General features: G+C 38.9%; 1 protein-coding gene across 1 annotated transcript in view; it reads right to left on the minus strand.

Moving 5' to 3' along the window:
* Positions 1-13,543, minus strand: part of LSAMP (limbic system associated membrane protein) — a 284,128-nt gene extending 270,585 nt beyond the window's left edge. The window contains exons 1-2 of the mRNA XM_024764389.1: positions 13,533-13,543; positions 9,080-9,312 (exon numbers count right to left, since the gene is read on the minus strand). Of these exons, the coding sequence (XP_024620157.1) occupies positions 9,080-9,312; positions 13,533-13,543 (244 nt within the window). The remainder of the gene's footprint in view (positions 1-9,079; positions 9,313-13,532) is intronic.
* Positions 13,544-27,699: the final 14,156 nt, after the last annotated feature.

A 27,699-nucleotide genomic window follows, 5' to 3' on the forward strand; every position in this document is an offset into this window, starting at 1 on the left:
TGCCAATTTGTCCCATTACTTGTAATGTTAACTTTGATGTCAGCTAGATTTCTCTACATTTTAGCCTCTTTAATTCTTTTTTTCCCTTTGCAATTTGTAATGAATACTTTGTGGGGAGCTACTTAGAGATTATGTAAAAATCTCAGTCCTCATTTCACTTTTACCTACTAGTTTTAGAATCCATTGATGTTTCTTGCCTGAATGAATTATTTCTGCAATTATTGCCAAATAATTTTCAATTCCATCATTCCTTCTACATTTATTAGTTGAAATTCTATTATAAGGAAGAGTTTTATATTCTCTTTATTTAATAACTATCGTTTAATTTCTATTACTATCAATATTATAATGTATTGCTATCATTTATTTCAATACCCAAATTGTCCCCGAATTGGTCAGTGGAAGTCCATTTCAAGTTGGTTTCTGTGTACTCTGGACATACCTTATTTTTCTTTGAGGACTACCTTACTTTCTGGCACAAAGGATGCTCCAAACTCACATTGTTCCTTCCTCACCCCAGCCCTGGAATCATCTATCTCTTCTAGTAGCACTTGTTCCTTTTCGTAGAGAGTGATATTTTAAAACCAACATCTGGAGGATAGGTATGCTCATTGCTACTAGTGTGTAAGTGCTCTCAATGTGTGAAGCTAGGAAATATACATACACATTTAATCTATATTTCTTTCTTTCTAGGTATCCATCTTCTATTAAAATTCAATGAATAAACACTTATAACTCCAGTTTCAATCCAACACCACAGGGCTCATTTTAGCTTTCCCTTTTCCATATTTATACTTCTTTTCTCCAATAATAAGAAACCGGTTATCATTATCCTCAATATATTTACTAACTTGCTCAACTCTCTTAAATGTAGCCAAGGTCCTAGCCCTCCACGACTGCCTCCCCACTCAGATGCCCTTCTTTTGTGGTCCCTGGGCACTGTAGTGGTTGTATCCCCTTAGAAACCCTCCTTGGATAGATCCTGGTGCAGGTTGGGGCTGCTTTCCCACTGTACTCCAGCTTGCATAATAGTTTTTTCACCAAAAAGAAGGAAGGGGGACTTATTGTCTTTTGCATATTTTATCTGTCACTGAGGCAGACCTAGGATTTGACAAATTTTAAAGAAAAATCATCTCATTGTCCAAAAATATGTTACCTCTTTATAGCAAACTGAAAATGATGAAAGTACCCGTATATTGAAAAAAAAAAAAATATATATATGCCATCTTTCTTGACTTTTAGATATATGAATTCAAAAAATTGCCTTTAAGATTTTTAAGAGTACACAGGGTTTTTTGTTTTGCTTTTTGTTTTGGGGGGGTTCCTTTTGGTAATGTATAGCAAACATAAATGCTATAGATGATGATAATTTATGGTAGCTTACAGTACTATTTGAAAATATTTGAAAGAGTAGCTTTCCTTATCTTAATAGGTAAAATGTCTGTGTAAAAACTAGCACATCTGTGAGTAGCCACATAGATATCATGTAAATATAAGTAAAAATAACTGTGGCATAGACTGGATGTAGCTCAACTATCTAGCAGATGCAGATCCAATACAGAATAAATGCCCACTCCCAAATTCTTCCTAATCACCATCAAAATTCTGACCAGAAAGTATTAAAATCCTTATTGGTATAATGATTCAAGAATATACTGAATCTTTGAATGCAGCTGAACATTCATTGGTCTGTGTCTTCCATTCATGGAGTCTGTGTTTTTACACTGAGCCAGCTCTGGGTACTAAAATAACTTTGTCTGTCTTCTCTTATTTTTCTCATCTTCAAGAAAGACAAAATGTAGGTTAGAGCAGAAAGTATATGGATGTTAATAGTGGATTTATTTTAATAACTAAAAGGTGGACTGCAGATACATACATATACAGAGCTTGGAGACTGCAATTAATTATGAGTGAGTGGGCTTGATTTAGACAAGACTTGAAGTCCTTCCTACAGGAGGACTATCAAATTAAAACTACATGAGGTAATATTCTCAAATATTTTAGCCCCAAAGTTTCACTTCTTCCCATTACATCGGCTGTCTGACTGCTGATGTGGATAGTGATGTCCTTAAAGTCTGAACCTGACCTATTAACAGCCAATCAAGAGGCTACTGTCTGAAAAATTAAGCTGAAGAGCAGGAGAATTAGTAGACTTCAGCACATAAAATCCAAATGAAAATTCCAGGTAATCAGTAAGATTCTCAATAATCAACAGAATTAACCCTCAGATAAAATCTAACTAAAGAAGGTTTTGAATTCTTTATTTCATTAGAACGTTTAAAACATGTATAGAGCTCCAGGCTAAGTTGAATTGGAGTGCAGTGGCAAACATTTGGTATGAAATTTTGTAGGCAATGTCAAGTTATTGAAAAAATAATCAATGCAACATGATGCTAATTAAGGAAGGAAAAGAAGAAGGATGGAAGGGAAGGGAGAACAAAGGAAATTATGAAAGAAGGAAAGAAGAAAGAGATTAATTAAGAAGGAATCTACAGACAACTGTAAGCCAATATGAATATGACAGGATTAATGAGATACAGGAAATGTGGTGTTTTAAGTGTCGGAATTTGAAAAGAAAGACCTAATGTGTCGTGTCTGGTCTTAAAGTCGACTTTCATATTTTTTTCGCATAGTTATATTGGTTTAATTAAGGTAATTACGCAATACAGTTCCCTACAAGCAACGGAGAGATTCTCACAATCCATGTGTGTGATTGGAGTCATAGTGATGAGAAAAATTTCTGGGAGTCTATTTACTATTATAGTGAAATTTAACTATTAACTAAGAAATGCATTTCAAAAACTCCAAAACGCTTTGAAAAAAATTATCTCCAATTTTAGTATATGCAGGTTAGGCCGTTTTGAAAACAATTGTTAACCAAATTAGAATAGCATTAAAAGAGAGCAAAAGACTCAACATGGAAATTACCACTCTAGTATGGGTACCAGACTCAAGAACAATATAATAAATAAATTGAAAATATGATAAATGTTGTAAGGTATGGTAAATGAGATATTTAAAAATAAGATTCACATTAAAAAAAATATCGGGCTTCATTAAAAGAGAGCAAAAGACTCAACATGGAAATTACCACTCTAGTATGGGTACCAGACTCAAGAACAATATAATAAATAAATTGAAAATATGATAAATGTTGTAAGGTATGGTAAATGAGATATTTAAAAATAAGATTCACATTAAAAAAAATATCGGGCTTCATTAAAAGAGAGCAAAAGACTCAACATGGAAATTACCACTCTAGTATGGGTACCAGACTCAAGAACAATATAATAAATAAATTGAAAATATGATAAATGTTGTAAGGTATGGTAAATGAGATATTTAAAAATAAGATTCACATTAAAAAAAATATCGGGCTTCATTAAAAGAGAGCAAAAGACTCAACATGGAAATTACCACTCTAGTATGGGTACCAGACTCAAGAACAATATAATAAATAAATTGAAAATATGATAAATGTTGTAAGGTATGGTAAATGAGATATTTAAAAATAAGACTCACATTAAAAAAAATATCATCATGACAGGATGCCCACTGTATTCACATACACATGGAGATTCTTTTTCCCCCAACAGGTGAATTCTACCATTTATTTATTTTTTTTACACATGGAGATTCTTATTGTTACAGGTAAAAAGAATATTGGAGCCACTTCCCCCAGGGCTCAGGAAGCTGAGATTAATCTCTGTTTTCAATGAGTACACAGGTTTATTTTATTTTACTTTTAATTCTTCTATTACAAGGCCCTAGTACCTGCTTTGCAGAGTTTTAGATATAATTTGATGCCATGTCATATGGGAAAATGAGCAGGCAGGCAGCATCAAATCCGTCATTGATTGCTTAGATTTCTAGAACAGTAGTTCTTGGTTTTTCCACGTGTATCTGAATCGCTTGCAGAGCATAATGTATTCACAAATTCTGGCTGCATTCCTAAGGCTTCTGATTCAATTGTTCTGAAAGTGGTTCTCAGGAATCGGCATTTTGAAAAGTATAATACACCAAACTGTTGACTTTTTTTGCAGTTTATGTAAGGATCAGATGAAAAGAAATATTGCCTTAACACAAGTGCCTCCATCTGTGGCATGATCAGAAAAAAAAGGCCATCATTGGAGGGTAACCTATGGAGAAGAAATGGACATTATTAATGGGAAAGATGCCAGAGGAATCTGTTTATTTTATTGAAGTTAAGGGTAATGTTTTCTCAGTCTTTGAGTTTAGAATCTGTAAAGGAGGTGGTGTAGGAACCAAAATATCTGACTTTAGAAATGGGTCTCATCACTTATTAAGTATCTCAAATGAATGTGTATATTTGAATAGACTTGGCTTCCACAGATGCAACAGTTACTATCGCTAATCACAAGTGATCCCAAAGGTCATTATTGATTTGTGTATTTGCTGATGCAGAACTTTCACCTGTGTTCCTCGTGAGGCAGATGTTTGGAGATGTCATTCAGCTAAAGATTGAGTTTAGCGGACCATGCAGCATATTTATTTCAACACAGGTTACTTTGTGTGTAATGATCCTCTTGAACTGATAAAAAGAAAAAAAAACTTACTTTCTCTCTGAAAAATAGTCACCAAAATAAGAGAGAAAATATTGGAGATGTTGAAAAGTCACTAATGTGGTGGGAATATGTAAAAAGGAAAGTAAGCTTCCAGGGGAAATGGGATGCAGGAGAAACGTGGGAGACAAACACCTAAACATTTATAAATTTGAGATTTTGGAAGTCTAGAGAAGTTTCATGTCTCAACCTTTTTTTTCAGCTTTGATACCTGAAAATTAACAGTTTGGGGACAGGCGATTTTCTTTCCACGGGACTAGGCTAGGTAAGAAGCCGTAGAGGGCCTAAGATGTTATCGTGAAAGTTAAGGTATTTATCAATCTACCTTTCCTGTCTCATGCCCAAGAAGATTAGTTTTAGGAATATTGGCGGGTGTAACACTTAACACTACCTGAAATTGAATGAAATTATGCAGGATTATTCCCCCAGATATTCTTAAGGTACATACTTCTTTTAAAGTAGTGGTTCTCTAAGTATGGTCCCTGCCGCAGCAGCATCAGTATCGGCTGGGAATGTGTTAGAAGTGCAAATTATCAGGCCCTACCCCCAGAGCTACTTAGTCAGAAATTCTGGGATGGGGGAGAGCCACCAAATCTAAAATGGAATTTTACAAAAACCCTCTATGTGTTGCTGATGCATGCTGCATGTTGTCCTCGGACATCCTTAATAAATGTAGCTAAAAACTTAAAGGTGATGCTGGTCTAAGAAGAAGCCCTTTAAAATCCTAAAGAAGTAAAGCGAAAGACTGGATGCTAAGCAAGAGGACAACTGAAGAAAATGGCCTGGACAGGGACCTGAATAACAGCTAAAAGAGCCTTCTGCAAGGGTAACAGGCAATGGGTGGAAGGAGTTGTTAGACTCTGGGTAGCACCTCGGGCAAAAGCGAGCCTCATGAGAGATACTCAAGCAGCAGCAGCAGCAGCGTGGTTGTTCACAGTGGTTATCATCATCATCAACATCAACACCACCACCACCATCACCATCACCATCAACACCACCACCATCACCATCACCATCACCATCATCACCATCATCATCTTATTGGGTGAGAACTCATGATCTCCAGACACTAGGCTAGGGGCTTACATAATCATGTAATTTAATCCTTACAATTCATTAAGGAGGGTTTAAAATTTTAATTTTATCTCTATTTTACATAGGACAAAACGGAGCCTTAGAGAAATCAAGTGGTTTACCCCCAAATTTATTTAAGTAGCAAGAAGGAAAACCGAGATTTGAAGCCTGCTTTCTTAACTGCAGGAATATCTCACAGCATCTTTGAGCTAAAGGTGGCCTCACCAATGGGCAAAGAAAAAGAATACAGTATTTATTTAATGACTAGTTAAGTGGGAGTTGCAGAAACCATGTATGGTGAGCCAGGAAGAACTTGAAAAATTCAAAAGACCCTTATATTCTGAAGGAAGGTGCTGTGGAATTGGAGGAAAGAAGAATGGCAGCATCTTTGATGTGGTGAAAACACGTAGAGTTGAGGCACAGAGTAGGAAGCAGTGTGAACAAGCAGCATGAAGGGGTGGACCAACTGACATAATCACGAAGTTGGCTGTCCTAAGGGGAAGCGAATCAGCCATCTGGCATGAAATATCAAATGCCAGAATCCATATAATTGTCCAAAAAATCCCCCTTCCTAACTCAGGCTTAAGGAGGAGACAACCTATCACCCTTTTTTTCTTTTAAAGCAATATGGTTAAAAAGAAAACACTATAATATCTTGAATCAAACAGATATGGGTTTGAAACTCTTTCCTAAGCCAACAGGCAGCCTTGGACACTCCTTATGATTTCTGAATTTCAAGCTTTTTCACATTTACAATAAAGTTATTAACACCCACTTAATAATAATATTATTAGAATCAAACGAAATAATGAATGAACAGTACCTGGTATTTTATAGGTCCTTCTCCATCCCTTAATATTTAGTTAAATTTAATAACTTAATATTAAGTTACATTTAAGTTAATTTCACTTGTGCTGACATGGTATGAAGGTATAAGCAGTATGATCTAACCTAGTTCTAGCTCTAACTCTCAAGACGGCTGTGTTTGTAGCTATAAAAGTGCTACATGCATAAGAAAACAGGAGGAAGGGCTTTGGGCATTTGGCGCTAAGAGCTCAGACAAATATAAATCTGGTAGTTCTTAAAAAGTCATAGCAAAAAAATTTCCATTCCAGTAGAAAGTGCTTCAAATTTGATTCCTGGTCTGCTTGGCTCCAAACTGCTCCCTGAACTCTCTGTGTGATCTGTAGCCACTAACGTAAATCTAATTAACTTCTGTTTCCTCATCTAGAAACCAAGGAATGTAATACTCAGATTGCCCAGTGCTATTCAATATAGGACAATACACATTCTCTAGTAGCTTTCCAATAATATTAAAGCCTGTGAAGGTAAGGGGCCTTAAGTAAACTAGTTATCTCCCTTCCCTCTGCCATTAAATGAGATATAACTTCTTTTGTTTTGAGGTGTGTGTGAATGTGTGTGTGTGTGTGTGTGTGCTTGTGTTTTGAGGGAGCTGATAAATTAATCCATTTACATATGTACACATCAGTAGTTATGTTTACACACTTAAATGGGCTGCCTGATATCCAAACCCTGGTGTCTCTTATTAAGAAACTCAAGTGCTCTCCACTAAACTACAAGGAAAGCATTCTATGCTTTGACTGTGATAGGAACTTTGCAAGTCAGTAGACATGCCTTTTTTTGTGTGTGTGTGGTACGTGGGCCTCTCACTGTTGTGGCCTCTTCCGTTGCGGAGCACAAGCTCCGGACGCACAGGCTCAGCGGACGGGCCCAGCCACTCTGCGGCATGTGGGATCTTCCCGGACCGGGGCACGAACCCGTGTCCCCTGCATCGGCAGGTGGACTCCCAACCACTGCGCCACCAGGGAAGCCCTAGACATGCCTTTTACAAGCAATAAAATGAAGCTGTCAGCCATTGCAAATGTACCAAGATAGCGCTCACATGACTAAACCGCCACTGCACCAGACAGTCTCTGATGTATTTTGCTCCAGTTTCCATTAGCAGAGAGGCTGCCTAAAATCATAATAAGGCCACAGACACCCTAAAATACACCACCAGACGTGGACCTGCCCACCATAAAGACAAGATCCAGCCTCATCCACCAGAACACAGGCACTAGTCCGCTCCACCAGGAAGCCTACACAACCCACTGAACCAACCTTAGCCCCTGGGGACAGACACCGAAAACAACGGGAACTACAAACCTGCAGCCTGCGAAAAGGAGACCCCAAACACAGTAAGTTAAGCAAAATGAGAAGACAGAGAGACACACAGCAGATGAAGGAGCAAGGCAAAGACCCACCAGACCTAGCAAATGAAGAGGAAATTGGCAGTCGACCTGAAAAAGAATTCTGAGTAATGATAGTAAGGATGATCCAAAATCTTGGAAATAGAATGGAGAAAATACAAGAAACGTTTAACAAGGACCGAGAAGAACTAAAGAGCAAACAAACAGTTTCAATCTATTAATCAGAGGAGTTGGGAGAGCAATAATTTAAATGCTGCAATAATCAATTCCGTAACACATTAATAGAAGCTACAGCCAAACTTTGCCATACAACTGACTGCATTGGAATCTTGACAGGAGCCCTAGGGCCATGCCTAATTTGCATTAAATTTACATAAAATTATAAATCAAGAATACATTAACACAGCCCTAATATTTGTTAGTGCTGAGATCCTTCCTGATAGATGCATTGAAACTGCTGGTAGTTTGACTCCACTTGCAATAAAATTGTACAGCTGATCAGCTTTGTTCTCATTCTGCTATTATGGGGAAAGGGACCCAAGAGAGCTATAGTTTGGGGGCTTGCATATGCCATTTAGGATTTTCATCCTGTAAAACCATGACTCAGATGTGCCCTTGGAAACCCCAATCTGGAAGCAGATTATCCCTGATGACTTTGCAGATCCCCATCACTGCACTTGCTCACAAATAACTTGCCATTAAATGGAGGTATAAACTACAAAGAAAGCTAGTCAGCTGAAAGGATGTCAAGGCCTCTGGAAATTTTTATTTTTCCAAATAACATTTACCATCATTAAAACAGATAATTAGTGATATTCTTTAGACTGAGGACAGATAAAAATCAAATCTTCAGCAAAAGCATCCAGTACCTAACAGTATAATAAGGCGCACTTCACATGGTTCTGAGCAGTCTGTGTGTTCTTGTGTCCCTGTGGACACAGCTGTGGCCTTTGCTGTGTGTTTTCACACTCAGGGCGAAAAGAAAATATTCTCACCAAGGATATTGGCTCACGGTGGCAAGACTTCTCTTTCTATATCCTCCTTAGTTCTCTCATTTGAAGTCTATCCTTTTGGAGAGAAAATACATACTGAAGTGCCGTAACGCATTTGGAAGTATTCTTTTATTTCAGAAAGGATTATTCGAGTATTTGTATGTTATGATTATTTTCTGCCTCACCTCTCCTTTACCACATTTTTCTTATTTTGTCTTACCTTGCACGATCAAGTAAACTTGGGAGGTCTTGGGCTCATGCTGTGTCTGCACTGAGCAAGTGTAGGAACCCTCATCGTAGACATCCACCTTCTGGATTCGGAGGCTGTATTCCAGAGAATGGCGTTTCTCCAGCTCAACCCGGGGGTCCAGAGACCACTTGTCGTGCCCAGCAAAAATGATGCCAGAACGGTTCAACCAGGCCACCTTCGAGTTCTTATCTTCTACAACACACCTGGTAAAGTAGAATAACAACATTAGAGCCTTAGCCATACACGGATCTACATTCATTCTCCATGCAATTTGATTCAACAGGGCCAATCAAGAGAAATAACTATGTGCAGGATGAATCCTGGCTATGCCATTTCTTAGAGTCCTAAATACTGTCGCTATTTCTCCTTTAAGATCTAATTACCATCCAATGGATGGATGCCATTATATATTATACCCAGTGTGGCAATAATCAGTACGAGTAATGCAGGAAAATAGAGTTAAATGGATATTGACTTCCCACTGGGTTATCTTCTTCTTGTCTAGGAGAAGGTCATTCTCACAGAACTCCATTTGTTTAAATAACTTTGAGAATTAGACAATTGATCATGTGGCATATGTACTCAGTTTGGAACTGCATTTATTCTTTCATTAGTATTTCCTAAAGGCTTATGTGATGGTAGATTCAAGTTATGCCCCACCATTGTAGCAATTAGACTGAATTTCAGAACTTGCTTCTGATCCTTCCAAGTTTGGAATGCCCACTCCCAGGAGTGAGAAGCGTGTGAGCAGGTCCAAGGGGAAGTAGATAGGAATTGTATCAAGAAAATCAAAGCTAGTATCATCTTGCCTAAGTCTGGTTCCATCTGCTGAGGGCAGTAGGTTGCCTGCTGGCAAGACAGCTTGCTACCAGCATTTCTAGCGCAATAGAATGAATTCAATCTTTTATGGTGGATGGAAAAACTAATTTTGTAGTTCTTATTCCAAGAGACATGAAGGAAAAAAATATTTATTTGAATAACTACTTATTTTAGAAACCTAAAAGGGTTTAATGGAGAAAACCATACTCCTTCAATTCTAGCAAGAATCTGGAAATGGAAAAATCAAGCAAAAAACTTCTCTTTGTATCCCTTTGGCAAGATTTATGTATGCCTCACGGGGAGATTATCTCAGACCCTGTTCACAGCTGCACAGCCAGCTGCTCAGTACTCTGGGGCATGAGGGATGGACAGAAGGAGCCAGGAGCATGACAACAGAACAATCAAAACTCCATGTTCCCCTGTATTTTCCAAACCAAGTCCAATCCAAGTTTCCTCTCAGGTCTAAACAGTCATGCATGCACAGGAAGTTGATGCATGATCCACGGGGCTGACCACTGTAAAGACATAGAGGCCAACTCATCTCTCTTAGAAGAAGGAGAAATGACGAATCTTTTAAAAATACCTCACCCATGGTACAAAAGGCCTTCTTATTCCATTATTTTTGGGTGAATTGCATATTTTAGTAAACATGAGAATTTTATTTAATTACTTGGGTGCCATGATATAAAGGTCTTTCTTTTCTTCTCCACCTATTTCTTTTCAAAAACATAGGTGGATTAAGGTATCGTTTAGTATCTCCAATATGTGTTTTTCTACCATGCAGATATTATTGAGATTAATTATGTTTGATAATTTAAAACTCCTCTAAATAGGAGGGCAAAGCTAACTTTACGGATGCTTGCGGCTTCTCTCCAGACTCAATTTTACTTTTCCTCTTCTATTCTTTGGTGGCATCATGTCTCTGTCCTTGGTGGTATCTGTGGCACTTCTCAACTTAGACCCAGTTATGAGTCAATTCATAGATTATTTGCTGTCTTCTTCTAGATCATAAATAAAGTTGTTGATGTAGGTCTCCTACGTTTTTCTTTTCTACTGAGAAAATGGAAATTTCTCTCCGTAAAAGCATTTTAAGTCTTCTATCACGTTTATCCTTGCATTTTTTTTACCATCTACACAGCACAACACAGCAGTAACTAGGTATGCTAGTGCACAGAGGTGAACCTTGAATGCTGGTTAGCCTGGAATAAGGCTCTAACATGTTCATCCTGAAAAAAATGTAATATATTTTACATAAATATAGCCTATATATCAAATAAAGAGAGATTTTGTCTTATTCATTATGGTACCTCTAAACACTAATCTGCTGTAAAATAGACCCTGGTAAATGCCTGTCACATAAACTAATAGTGTCATATATGCAGAAATAGGACATATGGTTACCTATATTCCACCTCCCGTCCCAACTCCTTACGGCATCCACTAATGAACTGGGCAAATTTCCTTATCAGTATAAGGTAGAGTTTCTAAGTTGAATCTTTAGGGTCGTTTGGACACTTTAGCAATTTTTGTCTCTGGAAAAGTTGTAATTATCACATAGATCATTATTCGGAGCTATTCTCTGAGAGAGTTCAGGACTATCTTATGTAAAGAAGCAATTGACTATTTCAGCAAAATTGTCAGACCCATAAAAATGCATGTACCAAAACAATACGTAATGTGGAAATTTTGCTGTGATAATCTACATGACATCTTATTTTACATTGTGTTTCATTCATATTTATTTTTTGTAATTTCTCTTTTACTTCCAAATAAGTGAAAGGTACCCTAGAATATATACATACACACATACAGTCACACTTTTTGCTAACTCAACACAATTAGCCAACTCCAAGCACCAGAGCACAATGTAGTATTTTTCAAAAGGAAACCATTCCTCCAGATATTTAAAGGCTCTTTTTTAAAGTAGTTAATAGTTCAGAGTATAAACTATATAAACTAGAAAATAATCTTTCTACAACATGGCTAGAACATTCATACTGAGCAAAAAGTCTCAAAATTTCAGAATTACTTTAACGTTAAAAATGTTTAAATCTTGACTTAAGGTGGCAACTATTTTAAACCATAAGAAGTGCACATAAGAAAAAAGATGGTCAAAGTATAGTCTCAATTACACAAAAGTGTAGCACTTTTGTTTGTTAAATGAAAACAACCAGTCATATAGGGTAGTCACAGCTGCCTAGGTATTCAAAAATGAGGAAATGATGACTAAAGGCAGACCCAGGTTCCAGCATGCACTGACTGGCCCATAAGCATCAGGAGCTTGCATCTAGAAGGTAAGCGGCTTAAACGCGCATTAGGCATGCCTGTGGAGTCGATGAGAATTCTCATGCCCCACCATCATAACACGGTAATGAATTATCCCTCACCCACAACGCTGCTTCAGTACCAGACATTCTAGTTCAAAACTAAATACCTAGTGACTTTATCTTCAAGGTCAGCTTTGGCCAAAGCAGGGAAAGGATAAAGAGATACATTTTTAAAATCTGTATTGTTATGTGTTGTTTGGATTTAACAGAATCCCGAGCTTTCCTTCAGGAGCACAGGGTAGGCAAATCATTCCAGGATTTAGAAAGGACTACACGGTAAAGAGAGTCGGTGTTGGTGCCAAGAGGAGAGGGCAGAGAATGACCGTCCACTCTAGGTGGGATTTCTGGCAGGCAGCTGAGGACATGGGGATATAATACAAAGTGTCACCTCTCCAGGAAATCTCCTCTGATTAGTGTCCCATCCTTTTACTTGGCTCCTTCTTATGAGCCCCTTGTACTCCACACTGAATCAGTTATCTGTACTTATCTTTCCTCATAAGTTTATTAGTGAGAGTGACCCTCAAAAATTCACCTATGGAACCTTAATGGGGCCAACAGCATAACCCACCGTGTTCACAGTAGGCACTCGCTGAAATGTGGAATAAATCAACTGAATTTAACAAACTACTATTAGATCAATTATCAAATATTTGTTAATTATCTAATAGGTGCAGGATAGGTGATAACCGTTTTAACTTTTCTTAAGTAATGATTAAAATTATAAGACACATAAGGAAGATTTAAAGACAATTATTGAGTGTGACATTAACATGAAATCAAAGGAGAGAAAAAATTCTTCCCAGTGAAGAAAGATTATTCCTGGGAATTAAATAATCTATATCACACATGAAAAACAGTGAAAAGACGTGTAAAGCACTAGATAAACATTTAGTGAGTTGCCCACTTTAATCATGAACCCACAAATATCAGGTGGGTTACTTACCTTAACCATGAAGCTATGATTTTTCTTTAAAAATCAGCTTTAAAAACATAACAGGAAAGTCAAGCAAACAGACTTCTAACTTCCCTGTTCAGTATATCTGAATCCATAAAACGGTCACAAAAAATCAATGCACCCATAAACATCCCAAGCATCGGATCTCAGTGAGTACTTTACACCAAGTATATGCACACTTATACAAATATGTACATTGACAATTCCACTCATACTGCATTAAGTCTGGGGATTATGCTTCCAGAATGGTTAATATAATTGAAGGCTTAAAAGAAATGCTAAATTTGGTGTGTACCAATAGATAGCTTAATCGCATACTTACTGACAGCGCATCCTTGATGTAAGTGATACACAGCTAACAGATATTAATCCTGTTCAACTGCTACTAGATACATCTCATTTTTTTTTTTTTTTTTTTTTTATCTCATTTTTAACAAGCATTACTGGCTGCTAAAAATGGAACAAGTTAGTATTAGAATTTATCCAAACTTTCCTCTGCTTCTTAAGAGTATAATCTGGTATTTATTCACGAATAACAAATAAATACATTTTGCTTAGTTTCTCACCAGCTATCTATCTTCATACTTTTTAATTATAAGGACTGGGGAAAGTGTAACTGGATGCGTGAGAGATTTGTTTCTTCAATTAAGAAAGAACAGTTAGATGACTGGTGTCTCAACTGGGGGCAATCTGTACTTCCGGATGCTATTTGGCAATATCTGAAGACATTTTTTGAATGTCACAACTGGAAATGGGAGGTTGCTACTGGCATCTGGTGGGTAGAGGCCAAGGATGCTGCTAAACATCCTACAATGCAAAGGACAGCCCAACAACAAAGACATATCCCATTCAAAATGTTGGCAGGTTTGAAGTTGAAAACCCCGAGTGAGACCTTGGTCTCTTGGTTTAAGTATCTGGAAGCACATGTCAAACATCTACAGTGAAATACTGTTTTTTCATAAGCATATGTTTCTTAATTTATAAGCACTCAATTGCCACCAGCAAAGCCCTTGAATTATAAGTTCATGACACAGACACTGCAATGAAGTCTACTGGTACCCTGTCTGTAAGTTAGTAGTCAATGAATCATGCCCCTTTGTTGTGTTTTAGAATCTGAATTATATAACACTATACTCTTGTACATTGTTAATAGTACAGGAGAAAGCTATAACTTCCTTCCTTCCTAAATTAATGCTGGAGAAATCATTTAACCTTAGTGTTCTGGGTTTTTTCCCCATGTATAAAAATGGGTGAGTAATACTTAGGACAGGTAAGGGACAAACAACTCAGTTGGGGCAAATTTGACTTTTTAAGGAAATAATTAGCCTTTATTCATAGAAAAGCTATTTTTTTAAATTAACTTTTACTATTTCTTTCACATTTGTGATCCTCTCTCTTTTGTAAGATGTGGATTGATTCAAGATATGGATGGGAAGGAAGTCTTCAGGAGTTCATTGACCCGTTATTTTGAGGCTTTTTGCTTTATAACTTTAACCCTACAAATAAAACCCTTAGTGAATCAACAAAACTAACATAGACTCATTTCCCTCTAGAAGGAAAGACACTTGATCTGGAAATTAATGCGGTGCATTCCCGGCATTAAAGCGTGGCATCAGGAAACGTTCTAAGCAGAGGATGCAGTAAATAATCAGAAATATCCCAAATTCTCCTGAGTCAAAAGTCGTTAGTCTGACTTAATCATATTATTTTAAGTATAATTAAGTCTAGCAACACATATGCAAACACATTAAAAAAACACCAAATTAGTTAAAAGCCAAATTTAAAGAATTTTGAATCATCAAACATTTTGGATCGTCTCTCCTTTATTACCATGTTCTAAGATTAAACTCAGAAAGAAATAAGAGAATTGTGGGGCTTCACTGCTGACCCTCAGGCACTCCTGCTTCCCTTTCCTGCAAGCAGAAGTTTCAGTTTTCTAGCTGCCTTGATCCCATCTCTACTTCTTTTCAGACTTGACTTCTGGCTTTGACCATTGCCTGTTCTCTTGGCCTCGTTCTCTTAGCCCTGTGCATGTCTGCTCTCTTAAACTTCTTTAGGTAGAAACTGATCCTAGGTTCATGATGGTTTATTTTCCTAGATTCATCCTGAATTTTAGTCCAATTAACACCATTTAACAATGAAAGCATCTATATGATAGGATAATCTCCCCCACCATCGGTCCTTTGTATACATTCATGTACAAGCCCCTGATGCACACGTATATATGTACACACAGTAGTGATGGATGTTCAAAAAGGCGAGAACACAGAGGTAGTAAGGCACAGGAATCCGATTCATGGGAATCTATTGCTGGTCACTATGATTCCGTAATCTGCATAGTATTGATGGCATGTTAGGGTAAAAGACATACACTGTTTAGTTCCTGAAGGTAACTGACTTTGGTTCTGACCTTCAGTCTATTTCCTGTTGGAAAACAGGTAAGTCATTTAGTCTTTCTGTATCTTAGTTTTTTCATAAATAAAATGAGGCTAATGATACTTTCCCCATCCTCTCAGAACAAATCTTAGCATAGTTCTATGAATAAAATGACGTGATGTACATTGAAACATTTCATAAGATGTAAAACAATATCTATGCTTATACCCTCCCATGGTAGAATATGGTAGATAAAAAGGAAATAGTCATATACAGGGATGGCTATAAGGAAAATAGTGATTTATTCAAATTATTCAAAAACTTTATCTCTGTATAGAATGACATCCACTAAATATGTATCAGATCAACCATGTATTTCTTTAAATTCTCAATTTGCATTAGTTATTTGCATGTGCTATACGGACAAAGCACCCTTTCTGAGACCGGGTTACTACCTGTTAGAATAATTCATCATCTATACGAGCAAAAAAACCAAAAACCAAAAAATCCACAGTGGCAAACAGTAAAGCCAGGACAGTCTGTGTCATTCGTGGAATAAAAAGTACTCCCTAGGGCTTCCCTGATGGCACAGTGGTTGAGAGTCCGCCTGCCGATGCAGGGGACACGGGTTCGTGCCCCGGTCCAGGAAGATCCCACATGCCGCGGAGCGGCTGGGCCCGTGAGCCATGGGCACTGAGCCTGCGCGTCCGGAGCCTGTGCTCCGCAACGGGAGAGGCCACAACAGTGAGAGGCCCGCGTACCGCAACAACAACAAAAAAAAAAGTACTCCCCAGACAGGCTTTTTGTCTCTTATTATCACTAGGGAGCACCTTGTCCAGCTATATATGCATTCTCATATATGCATATGTATGATGTATGTATTACTGTATTTTCAGGTTCATATTCTTGAAGGAGCATAAACACATATTCCATGCAGATGGTGCAGGTGAGGAGAGGGGCAAGTAGAGGAGAAGCAGAACTACCAAATTAAGAGTTAAGTACATCTCAAAGGTCAATTCTAGGACAATCTGTGCTTCTCTGGTTGCCACATCAACTGTATCATCTCTACATTTACAAAGAAAAGAGAAAGACAAAAATTCTAAAAGGAAAATTTGAAACTGGGACCAGGAGAAAACTGATTTCTAGCCCAGTCACAGCTGGAGTTCCGATCAGTCCCAGGAGTATTTATAAGAGTTTGGAAACGGCTCTTCTAGGTTCTTTTGAAGAGTCTTGGTCCCTTTAGAAAATAACTCAACACCCTAATCACACCATAACTCAAGATTCCTCATTTTCTTGTCAGTGGTGGGGTGGAAAAGCCATGAATTCTGCAGTTTAATAGCTTTAGGCAAGTTGCTTAGCGAGAAATGTAGCATGGTGGGTGGTTACAAGTTTAGGCTGAGAAGCCAGTTTCCTGCTCTGCATTCTAGCTCCATCACATACTTGCTCTGTGATCTTGGGACACTTGCTTAACCTCTCTGGGCCTGGGTTTTCTCATTTGCAAAATGAAAACTTCATTTTCATTCAACTACCCAGTTGTAATGTTTAAATGGGTTAATTTTAAACATATAGAGCAGTGCCTGGCCCTAAGTGGGTCCACAATTACTGAAGAGCTTCAGTGTTTTTCTTCAGCAAAACAAGAATAATTACTACTTATCATATGATTGTGATTATTAAACAGGCTAAAGTATTAAGAGTACCCAGTGAGCTTTGGAAGAGCCTAATAAATTTTTGTGCCCATTACTTTTCATAATTTGAATCTTGGACATTTGTTCTGTAAAAATCCCATTTGGGGGCTAAATTCAGCAATCTCCAGATATTGTTGTCTAATTCAATTTCTTGTTTAATAACAGGTATGTCAAGGGAAACCACCTTTTAGGGGCCTAGGTTCTCTTGTGTCTGGTCCCTCTGGGCAATAGGTGGTCCTCTAAAGCCCATAAGCAATTGAAAGCAGGATAGTGATGCAGCATTCACAGTGCAGCCATGTAAACTGCAGCTCTAATGCCATCTCCGGAACATTCTTAGAGCATTTGTGGCATACATGTGCCTAGGGAGCTCAGGTCTTAAATGCCTCGCCACTCGTGATCAGACAGAACCCACACTCTCTCTTCAGGGTAGCCTGGACAGAGGACAACAGCGGGTCCCTGCTATACTTTGTGATCTGCTAAGATCTGTTGGGCAGAATCTGGGTTCCTCCTAGATTAGATGAAGCATACTCTATGCTAGGTGGACCCCCAGTTGCAAGAACAAGGCTCATTCCTCCTTCTCAGTGCCTGAATGGTAGTTATACTCTCACTGAAGTAGCAAGAATCTACACCCCTTTGCTCTCCTTTGAACTGGGGATTCTCCTCTTTCCTCCCCACTTGGTTGAGTGAGGATGAGAAGTAATTTGAACGCTTGCTTTTGTTTCGATTCTTGCTATGAGTCTCTGTTCTCTGTGAAAAATCTTTCTCATTTAGGAGAAAAACCTGCCTTTAAGTTGTACCTTTGAAAGAATAAAATTAGTCTTGGGATCCTGGCTCCGATTTCTAGTTAAAAATTTCATTTACTATGCAATTAAAAACAACTCCACAGCTATTTAAAGAAAATGTTGTTGCCTTCTGAGTCATTACAAAGTAAATATAAAAAATATGCTAAGTTCTCGAAGGAAAAAAATGTGCTTTGTACCACAAAGGGTTTACTCTTTGTCTCACTCCATCAGTAAGGAGAAATAAAAGTGCTTACAATAAATTATAATGCACTTAGGATGAACATTCTGGTGTATGAGGCATGGATGGCTATAAAGTCAGGAGACTATTTTGCAGAAGTCTCATTTGAAAAGCCAGCCCCTTACTTTATAGCCTTACTATATACAGAATTACGTAAACATTATCATTGGAACAGAAACAAGTTATAATACGACTCACCATTACATGCATTTAGACATAATTTGGATCAAATTTATGCCTTCTAAGATATGACAATTGATAGATATGGCATGTATGATAACTAACAGAGTTAACATAAAGTAAGTATGTAAGTAAATAAACAAGACAATGAGACTGTGTATCAGAACTACCATTAGAAAAGGGCTCTGCTGTCTACATTGCTTTTATGGTAGAGGTAGACATAAAAGAAACAAAGGCAGATAAATATAAGGAACAAAACAGGTCTTAATTTTTTTTTTTTTTTCGGTACGCGGGCCTCTCACTGTTGTGGCCTCTCCCGTTGCGGAACACAGGCTCCGGACGTGCAGGCTCAGCGGCCATGGCTCACGGGCCCAGCCACCCCGCGGCATGCGGGATCCTCCCGGACCGGGACACGAACCCGCATCCCCCGCATCGGCAGGCGTACTCTCAACCACTGCGCCACCAGGGAAGCTCCTTAATTTTTTTAAATGTACTTTGTGGATTCAAATGTGAAATAGGAGACTTTAGCAGCTGCAAGTTGAAGGAGCACATATTATCAAACAGATCCATCTCAGGTGAAGGAAATGTAGTAGTCCGCTCCCCTGGCTGACAAGAAGCTGATGGATCATTGACGAATGCTTATAAATCACAAGGACAGTTCTCACATGGAGAATTATAATCATAGGGATTTTTCTGACTTCCATGTTTGCTTTTTCCATCACCCACTTTCCACCCCACCTCACCTCTATGTTTCCTGTCTCCAAACTTATTTTTTTCTCCAGCACATTCTTCCAAAGGACAGAGGAGGACTTCCCCCTTGTGTGACAAACTGTTTTTGTGGTTTTTCTTCTTTCCCTAGCCCTCACTTTTTCCCCTCATATAAACCTATCCTTGAAGGCCTGCTTCTCCTTGAACAACAATCAGAACATGAATGGGACTTGGAATCAGGTGATGAGAAAGAGTTTCAGAAGTTAGCAAGAGAACCAGCATGAAGGCAAGAGCTGATGAGTTGGAGGTGAAAGCTAACCTGGGAGAAGTCTTGGAAGGAGCTCAGCCTACTCAAACTGGAGAATGGTATCTGCAACTACAATCCCCAGCCTAATAAAGCACTGACCCTGGGAGGGAAGTAAAGGTGAGCAGAAGTAACCAGTGTCTGGACTTGGGGGAGAGAAAAAGCCAAAGGCCATCACCTCCTGTGCTACTAAATTCACTGTGTAACTTAACTGAAATTTCACAGCCAGCCTGAGTTAAAGAGATGCTACAAGGTGAAGGTCACGTTCTGAGTTCTAGAAAGACCCCTGTGATTCAAAATCACCATCTTTTTAGCCTCAGAGCATTTGTATTCCATTTTCCCACCGTCTCTGTCCCTGGGGCACTCTAGCTTTGAGACTGTATTATAGAAGAAGCATTTTCTCTCACAGTGACTCTCAAAAAATGGCTGTTAAATGAAAAGACAGGCAGAGAAAGGGAAAGAGCTAAATCTAATAAAGCATTGTTTTGAAATAGTTCCTTTATTTCTTCTGGATTACTTATCACCCTTTATGGTCAAAACCTTTCGACACGGCACCAGGAACTCTGTTGAAATCTCTGTATGTGCTCAGGAACCTGAACTGAATAGCAGCAAGGATTATGTTGACTAATTAATAGTTAATATAATGTTGATATCAATTATGTTGATATTAATCATAATGTTGATATCAATAGTCGATATTACATTGATGAATAGCCACTCTCCTTCACGGACACATCACCTTCATGTGGCTCTATCAAGACCACTTTCAGAATGACATTGTTAATCCAGTAATTGCCACATGCAATGGATTTACTTTAAGGATTTCTTCTCATTTTGCTTAACCTACTGTGTTTGGGGGTCTCCTTTTTGCAGGCTGCAGGTTTGTAGTTTCTGTTGTTTTTGGTGTCTGTCCCAGTGGCTAAGACTGGTTCAGTTGTGTGGGTTGTGTGGGCTTCCTGGTGGAGGGGACTAGTGCCTGTGTTCTGGTGCATGAGGCTGGATCTTGTCTTTCTGGTGGGCAGGTCCACGTCTGGTGGTGTGTTTTGGGGTGTCTGTGGCCTTATTATGATTTTAGTCAGCCTCTGTGTTAATGGATGGAGTGTGTTCCTGTCTTGCTAGTTGTTTGGCATAGGGTGTCCAGCACTGTAGCATGCTGGTCACTGAGTGGAGCTGGGTCTTGGCGTTGAGACGGAGATCTCTGGGAGATTTTTGTCATTTGATATTACGTGGAGCTGGGAGTTCTCTTGTGGACCAGTGTCCTGAACTTGGCTCTCCCACCTCACTGGCACAGCCCTGATGCCTGGCTGGAGCTGCAAGAGCATGTCCTCCACACGGCTCCAAATAAAATGGAGAAAAGAAAGAAAGAAAGAAAGAAGAAGATAAAATAATATAAAGTAAAATAAAGTTATTAAAATAAAAAATAATTATTAAGAAAAAAAAATTTTTAAGTAGTAAAGGAAAAATACAAAAACGGAGAGACAGAACCCTAGGACAAATTGTAAAAGCAAAGCTATAGAGACAAAATCACACACAGAAGCATAAACATACACACTCACAAAAAGAGAAAAAGGAAAATAAAAATATATATCGTTGCTCCCAAAGTCCACCTCCTCAATTTGGGATGATTCGTTGTCTATTCAGGTATTCCACAGATGCAGGGTACGTCAGGTTGATTGTGGTGATTTAATCCGCTGCTCCTGAGGCTGCTGGGCAAATTTCCCTTTCTCTTCTTTGTTCGCACAGCCCCCGGGTTTCAGCTTTGGATTTGGCCCCGCCTTTGCATGTAGGTCACCTGAGGGTATCTGTTCTTCGCTCAGACAGGACGGGGTTAAAAGAGCAGCTGATTCGGGGGCTCTGGTTCACTCAGGCCGGGGGGAGGGAGGGGCACGGAGTGCTGGGCGAGCCTGCGGTGGCAGAGGCCGGCGGGACGTTGCACCAGCCTGAGGCCCGCCGTGCGTTCTCCCGGGGAAGTTGTCCCTGGATCACGGGACCCTGGCAGTGGCAGGCTGCACAGCCTCCCCGGAGGGAAAGTGTGGAGAGCGACCTGTGCTTGCACACAGGGTTCTTGGTGGCTGCAGCAGCAGCCTTAGCGTCCCATGCCTGTCTCTGGGGTCCGCACTGATAGCCGCAGCTTGCGCTCATCTCTGGAGCTCATTTAGAAAAAATCTCTTGCCTCTTCGGCAGCTCTTCCTCCAGATTGAAATTTTAAATGGCATACTCAGCTGCTCCACATAGATTAACTGAAGGCACCTCAAATACAGCATATTTTCAGTTGAAACTCATTATCTCCTATCATACTTTTGTCCTCCTTCCAAATTCCCAATCTTAGTTAACAGAATCATAATCCACTTATGATTATGTAGTTAGTAGCCACAGACTATCCTTGTTTCTTTCTTTCTCCTTTAGGTCATTTTTGTAATCAAATATTATTTTTACATTTTTTCCCCTGAGATCAGCCTCTACTCTCCATCCTCACTGCCACTACTCTTGCCTGGGACCTTTTCATCTGTTGTCAATATCACTTCCTACTGGCATTCTAGCCTCCAGTATTGTATCTCTTACCTAGGACTATACCATTCATCCTTCATACAGAACAGAACATACATAAAGTTGATCATGTTTAAATGCACTTTTACTTGTAAAAGTTCACATAGATTAGTGTAAGTCAACTCAACCTACCTTTGTAGCCTGGTCTCTCAACATTACACTCGCTCCCTGCCACAAATCTTATTCTTTATTCAGACTCTAATCTCATTCCTCCTAGCTCTTTTCTCCCTTTCATCTAAAGTATGCTTTGCAACATTTTTCATTTGGCAAGCTCATACTTAATGCACAGAATCCATCTCAGATGCGCCCTCCCTTGTGAAGCATTCTCCAATTTCCCTAGTTGCTTGCCTGCTTGTGCTAGATTTCAATTCTTTGTTTTTCTGCTTCTTATCACAATTTTAAGAGTGAAACAAGATCATGTCTCCTCAATCTTTGAATTCTATTGCCGTACAAAGTGCCTGACACATAAAATCTCTCAATAGTCATTCAACGGATGAATGAATATTACCAAGAATCTTTCTCCTCTCATCTCACATTCCTAGAGATGTTTTCTCCCTAATACAACCTTGAACATGGAAGAATCTTACCATTCCCCATGGTTCTGAAAGAGGAAAAAGGAGGCAGGATGAGGCCCTTTTGTCTTTTCTAAATCAGCCATCTGATTTCCCTTCATTTGTCGCTACCGCTTTCTCTGCCTCTCTTTGCCTGGAAGGGATGATAATATCTTTTCAATGATATGTCTATGATAATCTATAATAGATATATAAATACAAAATTCTTAAAAATAAATAAAACACATAGTAGAAACTTTGTAACTCAAATAATTTCTGAAAATATGCTGCATAGTGAAAACATAAGATGTTTTGAAATATAACATTGGCTTGACTCTTGTCCAGTGAGTATGAACCTTGATATTGCCTTGTTGGTGTTTCCTGTCCCAACGTTCATATTTAAGCATGCAAATGAACATTTTTAACCCATACTCAGACGTTGCACTGAGAACTACCTTCCTTCAGCGACATGACCTAATCTCTGTGAGTTTACAGAGGGTCTGTGACTGAGTAATAACCAGTTTTCTCACTGTTTATCTCAAGTGAAATAGGTTAATTTGATCTCACAGAACTTTAAAATTTTTTCGACTATACTTTACGGTGAAATTAGCAATTTTTTTTGTTTTCTTCAAGATAATATGACCAAGAAGACAACCAGAAAGGGTGATAAAGAGGTATATAGAATGAAATTTTCTTCACTGATCCTTTATTGCCTAGGAGACCACTGAATTTACATTCTAGAGTCTTCCAGTCAATAGGGGGCAATGTAGCTATTCATGTAAAACTATGTTCATTCTTTAATATTGGTAAATTTTGTCCCACATTTCTTTTCTCTGATTCTTACAAGATATAATATTTTCATTCTGGATGTCAATATCCAAATTAGCAATCAGGATCAATCAAAGCTTCCCAACGATACAGAATGAGAGAAAGATAAGCTTTAACAAAAAATTTTAAATGATTTAGAACTGAGCTTATCTCAGTCAAATGGATAATAACATATTACTGCTTCTTATATCTTGCTCTTTCTTATCCTCTAAGGAGAAATTTCCTAAAGTTCCTCTTCTCTTACCCTCAATCACAGTATTTTCCAAAAGAACTCTACTAAAGAAAGTAACTACTATAGCTCATGAAGATATGGTCTTGTATTCAAACTTCAGGAATAGTGGTGTGGATGGCTTTCTTCAGAAGTGGAATAGTTAGTCTCTTTACTGTCTTAAGCACTGTATTTATCCTGTCTTGAGACTAGAATGTAGTAATCTTATAGGCATGGTATAAATAATTTATTTTTGTTCATATTTTCTGTGTCACTTCCTCTCATTCCATCTTTTTGTCTGTCACACTCTTTGCATTGAGAACATGAATCAATCTAAGAAAACAGCTTATTTATATGTGCTTCCTTTTTGCTCTAATGTAATGTGAGTCCCTTAATCTTTACAAGCATTCTTCTGTCTGGATACGACCTAGTGCCATGTCACATGATGCTTCCCCTTAAAATTATACCTCTGCTAGACGATAAAATTAAGGAAGTGAGAGTCTCTAATTTCTCTGTTCTGAGTATATCAGTGCAGAAATGATTTGAGTGCATGAAAAGCCTGCAGGCATTTAATAAAAAGTTATCTAACAATAAAGGTCATTTCAGATACATGATTTCCTATGGATCACTCTACCTCTGTATAACACCTGAATCACAGATACTGTGATTGAGGGTAACAACACAGGAACTTTAGAAAATCTGCCATTAGAGGCCAGAATCTGAGCACACGAGGGCAAAGAATGTATCGTTCATTAAGTAAATGCTTCCTCTAAGTGAGTCTAAGCTGATTTCTTTCTCAGTCACTGAGTTCTACAAAGGGCTTCTGTGGTCCCCACAGAACTCAGTGTGAGCACTGGCCAGTAAATCCAATCTCATCATTTCAAACCCTTTGGCAGTTTTCACTTACAGATTTCTCCTTATCATGAGCTCTTAGCTGCAACAAAATGGCAAGAGAAAAATAAAGCAAGATCAAAAGATACATATTCAATGCAAAATAGCTCAGCCTGTTAGCCTGAAGCAACAAATAAGTGAAGAACATTCTCCACTGTGTAGTAAAGTGTGTTTCTGGGAGGCTAATGTTACATGCAAATCTGCCGGAGGCAACATTAAAAAAAAGCGAAAAACAAAATAAAAGCACTCAACAAGTCAACAAGAGCAAACCAGGCCTGCATTTTGTTTTTCCCCACGGCTCATCAAGTCTTCATCCATCATGTAGGAAAGCTCATATTATTTTACAAGGAAGCTTAGAAGAGATTAACACTCTTACATAAGCTATTAACCCCTTCTATTATATTATTCTGGCCTAAATCCTTCATTTTTAAATAGCATAGAAGGTCTGATACCGGGGTTGCACAGGACAAAGATAATGTAGAAAATAAGTTGGCTACAGTCCTTTGCTGACCACCCACAAGTGAACTACTAAATAGCCTCTAAAAATGGGAAAACACAATTAACTCTGTTGTGTTACTCTACAGTATCAAGCCTCTTCATCCTACCTCTCCAGCAGGTAGGGTGTGAGAGCAGGCCAAAAACCTCCCCAAAAGACCTTATAGCTAGCTATACCATTCCTTCTCAATGTCAGATGAAAAGCTATTAAGAAAATACTATAGGCCAGACACATTCTTGTCTTAACAAACACACTTTTACTTGCCGTCCTCATAAAACATTACTTACAGTCGTAATGGGAGCTTAGCTATAGAAGAGCTGTTATGAGGTGGCCCAGGTGCTTTCAGAGCAGATTTCATGTTAGAAAGAGGGCGGGAAAAGTCTTGAACATGAGCAGGCACAGATCTAGAAGAGCCATTTCTTTTCTAGAAGACTTTTGAACGTTTGACTGGGGGTGGGATAGTTAGCAAGTTGAAAGCATTTACAGGGCTCTTTGATAAGGAAGAGAAATTTTTCAATTTAACTGGGGAAAACATTTTTTTGGCCTCAGCTGGTGACACCCAGTACAGGGTAAAGGAAAAGTATTGCCAGCCTATCCTCTGAGACTCTGTCCCAGCCACAGTAGAAGCATGATGTGAGAGGACTAACTGCCACAATGACCTCCCAGCTTCTCATGCAGTCTAACTGCCAGACACATCCCTTTCAACAGAAACAGTTCTGGAGCTGACTGTAGGACAGTTGGCTGTGGACTGTTGTATAGCCAAGCAGGCATCGTCACTGAGAAATGGTAGCACAGGTAGTAACTGTCTTCCTTTGATCAATCTGAAGTTTTATTACCTCTGATTGGTGCCTAACAGAAGGCAATTCCTGGTACTTGTGGGTTCATGAATTTGTACCGAGATAGGAGTTAATGCTTCATTTTCATCGATGCCATTAGAGCATTCAAAGTTTATTTAGAATCACTTAATAAAATGTTGATTTCAAAATGTCCCTACTTGGAAGCTTGTAGCTGTAATACCCTAGGTGGAAGTAGATTCTCACAAAGTGATACAGCTTTTGATCTTAGTATCAATAGTTCGTTTGTTTTTTCACTTCCTTCTCCCCCCACTTTAACATCATTTTTTTTTTTTGCCAAAGGTTATGCAAATTTTATTTAGCGTGTTATTTGCAAGACTGTTTCCTTTCTGTTTCATTAATTCTGCTAATTTTCAATTAATTTGGGTAATGACATTCACTCCGTTTTTTACTACTCTTCTGATAACAGTTTTCTAATGGAAGAGATATAATGGCTGGCTGTGTTTTCAGTGAAGTTGAGGTGGTCTCTGTAATGAATGTTGGTGCAGAATCAAGGGGACTCTAGCAATAAGTTGGCAGCTTATAAAAGCTACTCTACTTTTGCAACTTGCACTGAATTTTCAGAGGCAAAGATAGGGAGAGGAGTAGAGGGTTTAGATAGTGTAAGACAGCTTCTCCTCCAGTCTGTGAAAGATAATTACTCAGTGGGACTTATCTGGACAGAAGCCATGTGCTCATGATGAGGCCTGCTTCTTGCAGGAATAAGACGTCCCTACCCGGATAACAAAACAGAAAGTTGCATTCTAACATGGACTGCTGAATAGTTGGGACAGAGAAATTGGAGGTCTATGAATGCTTTTAACAATGGAGTTCAAGATCAGGATAGTGATATCCTGTAGAAATGTAGACCCTGGAACCATAACTGATCAAAACCAATCACTCTTTTAGTGACAGAGCGTATGCAAATATGGGCAACTTAACAAAGGACTCAAATGTATGATGGAGGGCGGAATAGGAGAGAAGAACAGAATTCTGCCTGACTACATTGTCTAAAATAGCTAGCACATCCTTTCCTTAGAACTCAGAGCAGGGGCACGGGATGGGCAGTGAGCAGCCAGATGACTGTAATAGGAAAAGTAATAAAAGATCTAGGTGTAAGGAACGGCACCAAGAAACGGAGGAGAGCTTTAAACAAGCTTTATTTGGGAACGCTCCCGGGCGAGGTTCACTGGTCCGAGAGAAAGGGGCCAGGGAAGTCGCGCCCGGGCGAGGGTTTGGGCAGATCTTGGCAATATCTGGTGCCGGTTGCATCAGTCTCAGGACCGTTAGTCCCGCGCCTTGAAAGTTGGGAAGGCTGGGCCCGGTGGAAAGTCCCCAGGTCAGTTCCTGGAACTGGGTGGTCCGGAAAGTTTCGGTCTGATGCAACCTGTGAGTCTGATTGCGTTCCCCTGCCTCGGGCCAAGTGGCCTTACACTAGGAATTAGAGTGGCTCACAGTCTGAGAAACAATCACTATTTTACAATTAAATGTTATAATCCCCACTCAATTTTGTAGTATTTTAATAGATGAATCTTTCGATCCATACGTCATAATATCTTAAAGTTTTTAGAGACATTGGAATCAGCCTAGGAAGTCTGCAATTAGAAAGGCTGGATCCGGGCCGTCCAAAAGGCAGGTTTGGGAACTCCTGGGAATTATTAATAATTAGAGAAGGAAGGCAGGAGACAGTCTGATTTGAGAAGGGAACCATCAGAGGAGTTACCTATGCTGTCTCTCCAGGGAATCCAACCCCCTGGGCTAACCTACCCCATGATATTTACATCATCTACATCTGTATTTCTCTTCTACTCCACACAGGCCATTTCAATAACAGAAATATACAATCTATTGTATTTACGGAT

This window comes from Neophocaena asiaeorientalis, unplaced genomic scaffold, assembly GCF_003031525.2.
Source record: "Neophocaena asiaeorientalis asiaeorientalis breed wild unplaced genomic scaffold, Neophocaena_asiaeorientalis_V1.1 scaffold393, whole genome shotgun sequence".
Classification (NCBI taxonomy): domain Eukaryota; kingdom Metazoa; phylum Chordata; class Mammalia; order Artiodactyla; family Phocoenidae; genus Neophocaena; species Neophocaena asiaeorientalis.